General features: G+C 38.6%; 1 protein-coding gene across 1 annotated transcript; it reads left to right on the forward strand.

Annotated features, from left to right (window-relative positions):
• Positions 1–8,850: 8,850 nt before the first annotated feature.
• On the forward strand, positions 8,851–11,337 carry LOC104086504 (uncharacterized). The gene is made up of 4 exons (XM_009590778.4): positions 8,851–9,026; positions 9,101–9,177; positions 10,129–10,351; positions 11,087–11,337. Exons 1-4 carry the CDS (start codon positions 8,936–8,938, stop codon positions 11,122–11,124), a joined length of 429 nt encoding a protein of 142 aa, XP_009589073.2. The 5' UTR covers positions 8,851–8,935; the 3' UTR covers positions 11,125–11,337.
• The last annotated feature ends 307 nt before the right edge of the window (positions 11,338–11,644 follow it).

Consider the following 11,644-nt stretch of genomic DNA (forward strand, 5'->3'; position numbering starts at 1 on the left):
GGAACAAAAGCTATATGCTAAGTTCTCCAAATGTGAGTTCTGGATAGAGTCTGTAGCATTTTTGGGGCATATTGTATCGGGCGAGGGGTATTAAGGTTGATTCCAAAAAGATTGAGGCAGTTCAGAATTGGCATCGTCCCACTTCGGCGAGAGGAGAGAGGGCAGAGGGCAGATAAGAGGCCTCGTCAGTTTGGTGGTTTCAGTGGTGCCTCATCTGGAGGCAGGGGTAATTTTGGTAGGGGTCATCCTCCCAGACCATTTCATTCAGCACTTCATCCATCTCCTGGTGCTTCAGGAAGTCACGGTCCTATTATGCCCTACTCTGGGCAGCCAGTATTCAGTGCACATTCAGCTCCTATTAGTGCACCACCACTCCAGAGTTACTACAATGGTTATCCGGCCCATCTGGGTCAACTTCAGCTTCAGCAGCCACGGCATCAGGATGGGTGTTATGAGTGTGGAAACATTAGCCACATCAGTGGTATTGCCCAAGATTGGCGAGTAACAGGTCTCGGCAAGATTCTCGTGCCATCATACTGGCACCGGTTGCTTCAACGCCTGCTCAGCCAGCTAGAAGTAGGGGTCAGGCATCTAGAGGGGGAGGTCAGGCCATTAGAGTTGGAGGTCGGGCCATTAGAGGTGGAGGCCAGCTAGTTAGAGGTCGTCCCAGAGACGCAGTTCAGAGTGGTGGGGCCTAGCCCCGATTTTATTCTTTTCCAGCTAGGCTTGAGGCCGAGTCATCTGATGCTGTGATCACAGGTATTATTCTAGTCTGCCATAGAGATGATTCAGTTCTATTTGATCCAGGATCTACTTATTCCTATGTGTCCTCCTATTTTGCTTCATATTTGGTTGTGCCTTGTGATTCTCTGAGTGCTTCTGTGCATGTATCTATATCGGTGGGAGACTTTGTTGTAGTAGATCATGTCTATCGTTCATGTGTGGTTACTATTGGTAATCTTGAGACTAGTGTGGATCTTCTACATCTTGATATGGTAGATTTTGATGTCATCTTGGGTATAGATTGGTTGTCTCCTTATCATGCTATATTGGATTGTCATGCCAAGACAGTGACCCTAACTATGCCGGGGTTACCTCGGTTAGAGTGGAAAGGAACTCCTGGCCATTCTGCCAGCAGGGTTATTTCTTATATGAAAGCTCGGCGTATAGTAGAGAAAGGGTGTCTAGCCTATTTGGCTTATATTCGCGATCCCATTATGGATGTCCCTTCTATGGACTCAGTACCAGTTGTTCGTGAATTTCCAGAAGTATTTCTTGCAGATCTACTGGGGATGCCACCCGATAGAGATATTGACTTGTGTATTGATTTGGCTTCGAGCACTCAGCCCATTTATATTCCACCATACCGCATGTCCCCGCCAGAGTTGAAAGAATTGAAAGAGCAATTACAAGACTTGCTTGATCAGGGATTCATTAAACCCAGTGTCTCGCCCTGGGGTGCACCAGTATTATTTGTAAAGAAGAAAGATGGCTCTATGCGGATGTGTATAGACTATCGGCAGTTGAACAAGGCCACTATCAAAAACAAATATTTGATGCCAAGAATTGATGACTTATTTGATCAGCTTCAGGGTGACAAGGTATTTTCGAAGGTCAATTTGAGGTCTGGTTACCATCATTTGAATATTAGGGCATCTGATGTCCCTAAAACAGCTTTTCGAACACGGTATGGGCATTACGAATTCCTAGTGATGTCATTTGGGTTGACAAATACCCCAGCAGCATTTATGGATTTGATGAATTGGGTGTTCAAGACTTATTTGGATTCTTTTGTGGTTGTATTCATTGATGATATCTTGATTTACTCCAGCAGTCGAGAGGAACATGAGCAGCATCTTCGAAGTGTGCTTCACACCTTGAAGAATAATCAGTTATATGCCAAGTTTTCAAAATGTGAGTTTTGGTTAGACTCAGTTGCCTTTTTGGGACATGTTGTATCAGCATAAGGCATAAAAGTGGATCCTAAGAAGACTGAGGCTGTTCAGAATTGGCCTAGACCTACTTTAGTTACAGAGATCCGGAGTTTCCTGGGTTTAGTGGGTTATTATCATCGGTTCGTGGAAGGGTTTTCATCTATAGCAAGCCCATTGACCAGATTGACCCAGAAAGGTGTCCCATTCAGAAGGTCAGACGAGTGTGAGATGAGCTTTCAAAAGCTCAAGACCGCTTTGACTACGGCGCTAGTGTTGGTATTACCCACAGGTTCAGGATTGTATACGGTATATTGTGACGCATCTCACATTGGGCTTGGTGTAGTATTAATGCAAGATGGCAAGGTAATTGCATATGCGTCGCGGCAGTTGAAAGTTCACGAGAAGAATTATCATGTCCATGACTTAGAATTGGCAGCCATTGTTCATGCGCTGAAGATTTTGAGGCATTACCTCTACGGTGTCTCGTGTGAGGTATTTACTGATCATCGTAGCCTTCAGTGTCTATTCAAACAAAAGGATCTTAATTTGAGGCAGAGAAGATGGATGGAGTTATTAAAAGACTATGATATCACCATTTTGTATCACCTCGGAAAGGCCAATGTGGTGGCCGATGCTTTGAGTAGAAAGGCTGTGAGTATGGACAGTCTTGCGTATATTCCGGTTGGTGAGAGGCCATTAGCTGCAGATGTTCAGACTTTGGCTAATCAGTTCGTGAGGTTAGATGTTTCAGAACCCAGTCGGGTTCTAGCATGCATAGTCGCTCGGTCTTCTTTATATGAGCGCATTAGAGAGAGGTAGTATAATGATCCTCACTTACTTGTACTTAAGGACATGGTGCGGCACGGTGATGCCAAACAGGTTGTTGTGGGGTAAGATGGGGTTCTACGAATGCAGGATCGTATTTGTGTGCCTAATGTGGATGGACTTCATGAATTAATTCTTGAAGAAGCACACAGTTTCAGGTATTCTATTCATCCTGGTACCGCCAGAATGTATCAAGATTTGCAGCAACATTATTAGTGGAGGAGAATGAAAAAGGATATAGTTGCATATGTAGCTCGGTGTCTGAATTGTCAGCAAGTTAAGTACGAGCATCAGAGACCTGGTGGTTTGCTTCAGAAGTTAGAAATTCCTGAGTGGAAGTGGGAGAGTATCACTATGGATTTTGTTGTTGGGCTCCCACGGACTCAGAGAAAATTTGACGCAGTTTGGGTTATTGTGGACAGGTTGACCAAGTCAGCACATTTCATTCAAGTTGCATTTACCTATTCTTCAGAGAGGTTAGCTGAAATTTACATTCGTGAGATTGTCCGCCTTCACGGTGTGCTCGTGTCTATTATTTCAGATCGAGGTATGCAGTTTACCTCATATTTTTGGAGGGTTGTACAGTGTGAGTTAGGCACGCGGGTGGAGTTGAGTACAGCATTTCATCCACAGACAGACGGACAGTCAGAGTGCACTATTCAAATATTGGAAGATATGCTCTGCGCTTGTGTTATAGACTTTGGAGGTTCTTGGGATCATTTCTTGCCACGTGCAGAGTTTGCTTATAATAATAGCTACCAGTCGAGCATTCAGATGGATCCATATGAGGCATTATACGGAAGGCGATGCCGATCGCCAGTTGGTTGGTTTGAATCGGGAGCGGCTCGGTTGTTGGGTACCGATTTGGTACAGGATGCCTTGGATAAGGTCAAGATTATTCATGATCGACTTCACACAGCTAAGTCTAGGAAAAAGAGTTATGCCGACCGTAAAGTTCGTGATATTGCATTCATGGTTGGAGAAAGAATATTGCTCCGAGTTTCACCTATGAAAGGTGTAATGTGGTTCGGAAAGAAGGGCAAGTTGAGCCCTAGGTATATCGGACCCTTTGAAATTCTTGAAAGGGTGGGTGAAGTAGCCTACAAGCCTGCATTACCACCTATTTTATCAGCGGTTCATCCGGTGTTCCATGTGTCTATGCTCCGGAAATATCATGGTGATCCGTCCCATGTGTTAGACTTCAGCTCAGTCCGATTGGACAAAGATTTGACTTACGAGGAGGAGCCGGTGGCTATTCTAGTCCGGCAGGTCCGACAGTTGAGGTCTAAGAGTTATCCTTCAGTTCGGGTGCAATGGAGAGGTCAGTCGGTAGAGGAATCTACCTGAGAGTCCGAGTCGGACATGCGGAGTAAATATCCATATATTTTCTCCAACTCAGATACCTTGTTTAACTCCGTTCGAGGACGAACGTTTGTTTTAGAGGTGGAAAATGTGATGACCCAAAATGTCATCTTTAAATTTAATAAGTAATTTTGTATTCTAAGACATCGAAAAGCATCATTTAACATTCCTCAACTTGCGTGCGCAGTCCGTATAATTTTCCGGAAAGTTTTCATGTAAAAAATAGATTAAAATATGAAATAGAGCCTTAAAACTCAACTGAGTTGACTTTGGTCAATATTTTGAGCAAACAGACCCAGATCAATATTCTGACAGTTCCAGTAGCTCCGTATCGAGATTTGAGACTTGGGCGTATGCCCGGAATTTAATTTGGAGGTCCCTAGCTCAAGTTATGACCATTTAACGGAAACTGGTAATTTAAAGGCTAAAGATTTCCAAGTTTGACCACGGGGTTGACTTTTTGATATTGGAGCCAGAATCTATAAATTTGAACAGCTCCGTTATGTCATTTATGACTTGTGTCCCAAATTTGAAGTCATTCCGGATTCATTTAATATGTTTTGGCACGAGATTTGCAAATGAAAAAGTTTAAAACTCAAAGTTTGAATCGAGATATAAATTGTAATTTTGACGTTATTTGACATGAATTGAAACCCTGAGTAAGTCCGAATTATGTTTCTGGATTTGTTGGAATATTTGGACGAGGTCTCGAGTGTCTCGGATGAGTTTCGGACAAGCCACGGAGCAATTGGAACCTGCTGCCCAGTGTTGGTTCTGGTGTGTCGCACCTGCAACATGTTTTGCGCAGGTGCGTGGCCGCTCCTGCGGAATACCAATCACTTCTGCGACATTGGACAGCCTTTCCGAGCTCCACTTCTGCAGAGAAATGAGCGCAGGTGCGAAACCGCATCCGCGATGGACAAGCCGCTTCTGTGAGGACGACCGCTTCTGCGGTCACTTGTGCGCTTCTGCGATGTCGCAGGTGCGAACCTGCGACATTTTTGGGCGCAGATGCGGCCACCGGTCAAGATGCCCTGTTCCGCAAATGCGATCTTTGTCTCGCAAATGCGACACCGCATGTGCGAAAATATAGCCCGCAGATGCGAAAATATTGGGCAGAATACATAAAATCGGGTCTTAGCCATTTTTGCTCATTTTTGAGTTTTAAGTCTCGGATTTTGGCGATTCCAAAGGGGGTTTTCATGACTTTGAATTGGGTAAGTGTTCTATAACCAAAAGTGATTATATTTCACAAATCCATGTCTATATTAATCATTTATTTTGGATTTAGATGGAAGAAATTGAAATTTTTGTAAAACTTTCCAAAAACGAAAAATTAAGATTTGAAGGTCCATTTGATATCGGAATCGGATAATTTTTATATGGTTGAACTCGTATCGGAATGGGGTATTCGAATTTCATAAGTTTTTTCGAGATTTGAGACGTGGGTTCCACTGTCGAATATTTTAATGAATTTTGGATTTTTATCCGAAAAATTAGTAAATTCATATGGAATTAATTCCTAATATTCGTATTGAATATATCGAATTGTTTGTGAATAGATTTAAAACTTTTGGTGACAAATATAAAAGGAAAAGTTGTGGTTGAGTAATTGATTGAAATTTGCAAAGCGAGGTAAGTGTCGTGGTTAACCTTGACTTGAGGGAATAGAATCCTTAAATTATTTGTTATGTGAAATGCGTGTGAACGACGTATAGGCGAGGTGACGAGTGTCTATACGTTGTTAAATTAATTGTTAGCCTGCTTACTTGAAAATCATAAATTATTTAAATCATGAATTAATTATTATAATAATTGTTTCTCTCCTATTCTTTGTCAAATATTAATTCTCAAATGCCTGCATTAATTGTTACATGCTATTTGAAATATGTGCCTTAATTGTTATTTGACATTTAGCATATTCAATATTAAACTACATATTTTCTCTCTGATTTCCATAATAATTTGCTATTTGCCTTTGTTTGTTTCATAATTAAATCATAATTATTGTATGCTTGTTATCTTATAATTTTATATTAATTATTGCATATTGGGAAAATTTCTTCTATAAGAATTGATAAATGAATATGTTGGAGGAGCGGGTTGCACGCCGCAACAGAATTAATTATAATGAATATATTGGAGGATCGGGTTGCACGCCGCAACAGACTTATTAAAAGTCCATATTGGAATATCGGGTTGCACGCCGCAACAGACTTATTAAAAAGTCCATATTGGAGGATCGGGTTGCATACCGCAGCAGACTTATTTAAAAGACGACATACAGATTTGATTAAAAATGAATATATTGGAGGAGCAGGTTGCACGCCGCAATAGAACTGAATGTGAATATATTGTGAGAGCGGGTTGCACGCTGCAACAAAACTGAATGTGAATATATTGTGAGAGCGGGTTACACGCTGCAACAGAACCGAATGTGAATATATTATGAGAGCGGGTTGCACGCTGCAACAGAATTGAATGTGAATATATTGTGAGAGCGGGTTGCACGCTGCAACAGAATTGATGGAAATGATAATTGATTATGACTGCTGAGTTGGCTTCAATTATTATAAATGAGTTAACTGATTTATTTCTATTATTGTTGTTGTTACTAATATTGTGTACAGGTAATGTAAGTGACCCGCCTTAGCCTCGTCACTACTTCGTCGAGGTTAAGCTCATCACTTACCAGTACATGGGGTCGGTTGTACTGATACTACACTCTGCACTTCTTGTACAGATTTTGGAGTTGGTCCCAGTGGCGTACTATAGACTTGCTCGGATTTCAGCTACCAGAGGAGACTTAAGGTATAACTGCATGGCGTCCGCAGTTCTGAAGTCCCCGTCTATTTTACTTTAGCTGTGTGTTTATTTTCAGACAGCTTTATTTTATTCAGACCTTTATTTGTATTTATTCTAGAAGCTCGTGCACTTGTGACACTAATTTTGGGATGGTATTTAGACACCGTTATTTTTATGGATTATTCACTATATTTCAAACTTTGCTTCCGCATTTGTTTCTTTGATTATTAATAATTTAAAATTTGGTTAATATTATTCTAATGTTGGCTTGCCTAGCAAGTGAAATGTTAGGCACCAACACGGTACGAAGGTGGAAATTTCGGATCGTGACAGAACTGTGGCACAACATAGGCATAAATATTAACCAAATAATCACTAATAATGGCAGGTGGCTCGACTGTCTTAAATATATAGACCCAAACATCCCCACTAAACTCGTCCCTTGGAGTATCCTACTTCCTTTAATTATATGGAACCTATGGGTTACTAGAAATAACAAAAATGTCAACAACACATCAAAAGGTGTCTCCTTAACTTTTAAACTTAATCAAGCCATTGAATATAATTTCTTAACATAGCGAAAAAAGAACCTAGACAGACACATCCCCATTTATGTAAGTTGGTCAAAACCACCAAGGGAATGGTACAAACTCAACATAGATGGTGCCTTCAAAGATGGAGATGTACATGGTAGAAACTCCAGTGACGATTGGGTAATGGGATTCCAGATGAAAACTTACTCAAGAGCATCTATCCACTCTGAATTACAAGACTCTACCAAGGTCTACAACACAAGTAATAAATTATACTAACCATGGGTGTATTACTTACAACTCTTTAATTAATAATTGTAGGTTTAAATATGCCCCAAGCGTTAAATGCTTAATTAGTCCAGCTTTCTTTTTTCTTTTCTTTTTAAAAAAAAAAAGAGGCATGGCTGACCTGGGATCAATCTTAAAGACCCGCTTTATTTTGTACATACCCACCGGACCCTCATGATTTTATATAACAGAGTAAATAATTTTTACATAGAATTTAATAGGCTACGGCAGTATTACTTTATTTTCCAAGTTATCATATTATGGTTGCTTTGAGAATTACATGTTGCAAGTCAACTTTATCCACTATAATAGTAAAATAACAAAAAATAAAATAACTGAATTATGTGTGAATATGAATTATCGAGGTCAAATTTTCGATGTCAGATTATGACATGTTACTGATCACGTCGGCACTTTATGACATCTCTATAAATTCCACATCATAAAATTTATAAATTTCCACCTTGTAAAATTTTTGACTACCCATATTTTAAACAAAAGAAAATAAAAAACCATTTAAATGAACCAAAAAAAAGAAAAGAAAATTACAATAAAAGTGTAAAAGAAGGGATTTGAGTATGAGAATGTTTTAGAATTGACCCAGTTTCTTAATAGACTATCTTAGAATATGATAAATACTAATATTCTTCCCATAATACAAGTTTTATATCTCGGTTACTCCAATGAAGCTTTTGTCTCTCTTTTTTTCCCAACATAAAAGGCCAAAATTATTCCTTAAATCTACTTATTTGGGACTTCTCGACGGGAATATGGATTTAATCAAGCGCAATACAAATACTAACAAAAACATATTCAAGACTTAAGAGGATTTTTAGGAATTCAATCTTTAAGGATTTTAACATTAAATTCATTTTACTTTTAGAATAATGGGTTTAAAATGTAATATTTGTTAAATTTTGGAGGATTTTTACTATATATTTAGGCTTCGTGAGAAACAAAGAATAAATCTACTTATTTCACCTTGTTCTTGTTTTCCTCAATTCACTTTATATTCTAAGCATATGCCACTAGAATGACACTACCTATTTTACAAAGAAATCATCCCCTCTCCAATGCTTCTTCTTTTCTAGATATAAAAATCTAATTATGGATTCAGACACTACACATTCTTGTAACAACTTTTTCATTATCTTGAGATTTAGAATTTGCTTTTTCTCACAATAAAAGATGGAAAATTCTCAGAGTTATGGCAAAAGAATTGGCATCCTCTTCTTATTTTGGGGCATGTTCTTATTGCTATCTGGTGTCAGTGCAGAAGGTATATTTTCAAGATTTTTTTTGTGTTTTAGAAAAATAATTCAAGTTTTAACATGTCTATATTTCATTCATTAGATAGGCAAAATCCCACCAAAAATGTGAATTTGGCCCCATTTATGCAGTGGCGAAGTGCTTATTTCTGCTTGCTAAATGTAAGTAACTTCACTCTGTTTCAATAGTCTTTCAGTTTTTCTTTTCTAGTTTCATTTTTATGTATTGATAGTGGAAAAAATTATTTATACGATTTACCATTTATAAGGTAATTACAAATAAATCTCTATAATCAAAGGAGGACTCAGGCAGTGGGGAAGCAGGCTTTTCGCCAAGGGGATTCCAATAATAAAAAAAAAGTAAATATACAAAGAAACTAAGGGGATTCAATACAACAACCCAGTATAATCCCACTAGTGGGGTCTGAGGAGGGTAGTGTGTACGCAAACCTTACTCCTACCTTGGGGTAGAGTGGCTGTTTCCGATAAACCTTCGGCTCCCTCCCTCGAAGAACTCCCCACCTTGCTCTTGGAGTGACTCGAACTCACAACCTCTTGGTTGGAAGTTGATGGTGCTCACCACTAGAGCAAGCCACTCTTGTCGAAAGAGGTTCGACTGAACCCCCTTCCGCTCACCTAGCTCCACCCCTGGATCCAGAATATAAACTTGATAGGTTTAGATTTTTAGCATTAAACTCATTGTTGTTTGAAGTTATGAGTTTAATATTTAATATTTATTTAATTATATATATATATATATATATATATATATATATATATATATATATATATGTACTATTATAATAATAAGTTATAAAATTATATTTTGTCATATTAAAATAACTAATCTTTACCCACGTAAAGTCACACAATTTTATTCGCGTTAATGCAACTGAACTATACCTACCTTAATAATAAAGTCCCAAAACTCTACTCACTGTAACACTAAAGTCACCTTGATGGTAGGTTAATATTTACAAAATAAAAATACTTTTTTTGACTTTACTGTTACAGTGAATAAAGTTCAGGAACGAAATGTAAAATTTTCTAAATTTTTTTATCTTGCTTGAATTTCGTGTAAAATTACTCATATGTTTTTATGATTCAACGCAGACATCTCCAGTTTGTTCAAAGAATCACACACTCACATTATCTGGATGGCTGAATGTGAAAAAAGAAGAAGGAAAAAAATTCTGTGAAAAAGGAGGATGCGCAGAACATACAAAAGGAGTACTCGACTGCATTAATCATGTCAAACGTGATTTTTGGTTTGCAAATAAGGCTACTGTTCAACATATCTATGACACCATTGACATTGGCTGCCACACCCCACAAGGTTTTTCTTTCTTATTTTTCGAGTTTAACTTCTCTGCATCAACGATATAAAAGAACATTTACGCTATTACATTACTTAAAAGAGACTATCCATTATAAACGGTGCTAATTACATAGAAAATGAAGTAGAGTACCTAATATGTTATAACAGATTAAATTACACTAATAATCTAAAAAGTTCTTTATACTATTTTTGAGCCGGGGATCTATCGAAAACAACATCTATACCTTCACAAGGTAGGGGTAAGGTCTGTGTACACTCTACCTTCCCCAGATCCCACTACGTGAAATTACGTTGTATTTGTTGTATATACGTGTTTCTCTTTGGTTTATGAGTTCAACTTGTATGCACATAAGTGTAAAATCTTATATTTAAAAGATACTAACTGATAACTACGACAAGGTGGGTTGCTCTGATGGTAAGCACTCTCCACTTCCAACCAAGAGGTTGTGAGTTCGAGTCACCCCAAGAGCAAGGTGGGGAGTTCTTGGAGGGAAGGATGTCGAGGGTCATTTGGAAACAGCCTCTCTACCCCAGGGTAGGGGTAAGGTCTGCGTACACACTACCCTCCCCAGACCCATGTTGTTGTAACTGATAACTACTCATAATACGTAGGAAAATAAGGCAAATAAACTGTTACAACATACTAAATTACGTTGGTAGTGTGATATTTACATGTTCAGATTAAATCCTTTTTCTATTCCTATTCCATGATTTGGTTAATGTCAATTGCAGGTTTTAATGGAACAAGCTTGTACCCCACTAAGGGTTAAAATCAGCCTCAGCTTACTCTCTCTATACAGAATCCTGTTTGCTTTGGTGTGACGTTTTGTTGAGAGACCTAAAAGATCGTGTACCTGATAGACAATAAAAGGCAACAAATAATGCAATAATATAGGATGCTATAAGCATACTTGCCTTCTATATTTTTTCTATTTATGATAACAAATGTGTCTTCGTTGTTTATTATGACATTCATCTCTTCTAAACCAGTTTACCTTATGTGTTCTCACTAGGTTGAAGTGAGAAATAGCAGTTTATGTTTATGCAGAATTCAACAGAGCTGAAAATCTAGTATTTGATGGCAGTCACAAACTAATACGGTAAAATTGTCTCTGTGTGACCTATAAGTCACAGGTTCGAACCGTGAAAGCAACCGCTAATACTTGTATTAGGGTAGGCTGTCTATATCACACCCCTTGGGGTGCAGCCCTTCCCCCGAACCTGCATCAATACGGGATGTTTTGTGCACCGGATTGTAGTTATTTACTGTAGGTAGAATTTAACAACACA

This window comes from Nicotiana tomentosiformis, chromosome 2, assembly GCF_000390325.3.
Source record: "Nicotiana tomentosiformis chromosome 2, ASM39032v3, whole genome shotgun sequence".
NCBI classification, from domain to species: Eukaryota; Viridiplantae; Streptophyta; class Magnoliopsida; order Solanales; family Solanaceae; genus Nicotiana; species Nicotiana tomentosiformis.

Bases quoted from the DNA above. Each gene is read 5' to 3' on its own strand.
- LOC104086504 (XM_009590778.4), top strand. From the start codon at position 8,936: ATGGAAAATTCTCAGAGTTATGGCAAAAGAATTGGCATCCTCTTCTTA. The intron at 9,178-10,128 runs GTAAGTAACTTC...GATTCAACGCAG, and splicing joins CTTATTTCTGCTTGCTAAAT to ACATCTCCAGTTTGTTCAAA. The intron at 10,352-11,086 runs GTTTTTCTTTCT...TGTCAATTGCAG, and splicing joins TGGCTGCCACACCCCACAAG to GTTTTAATGGAACAAGCTTG.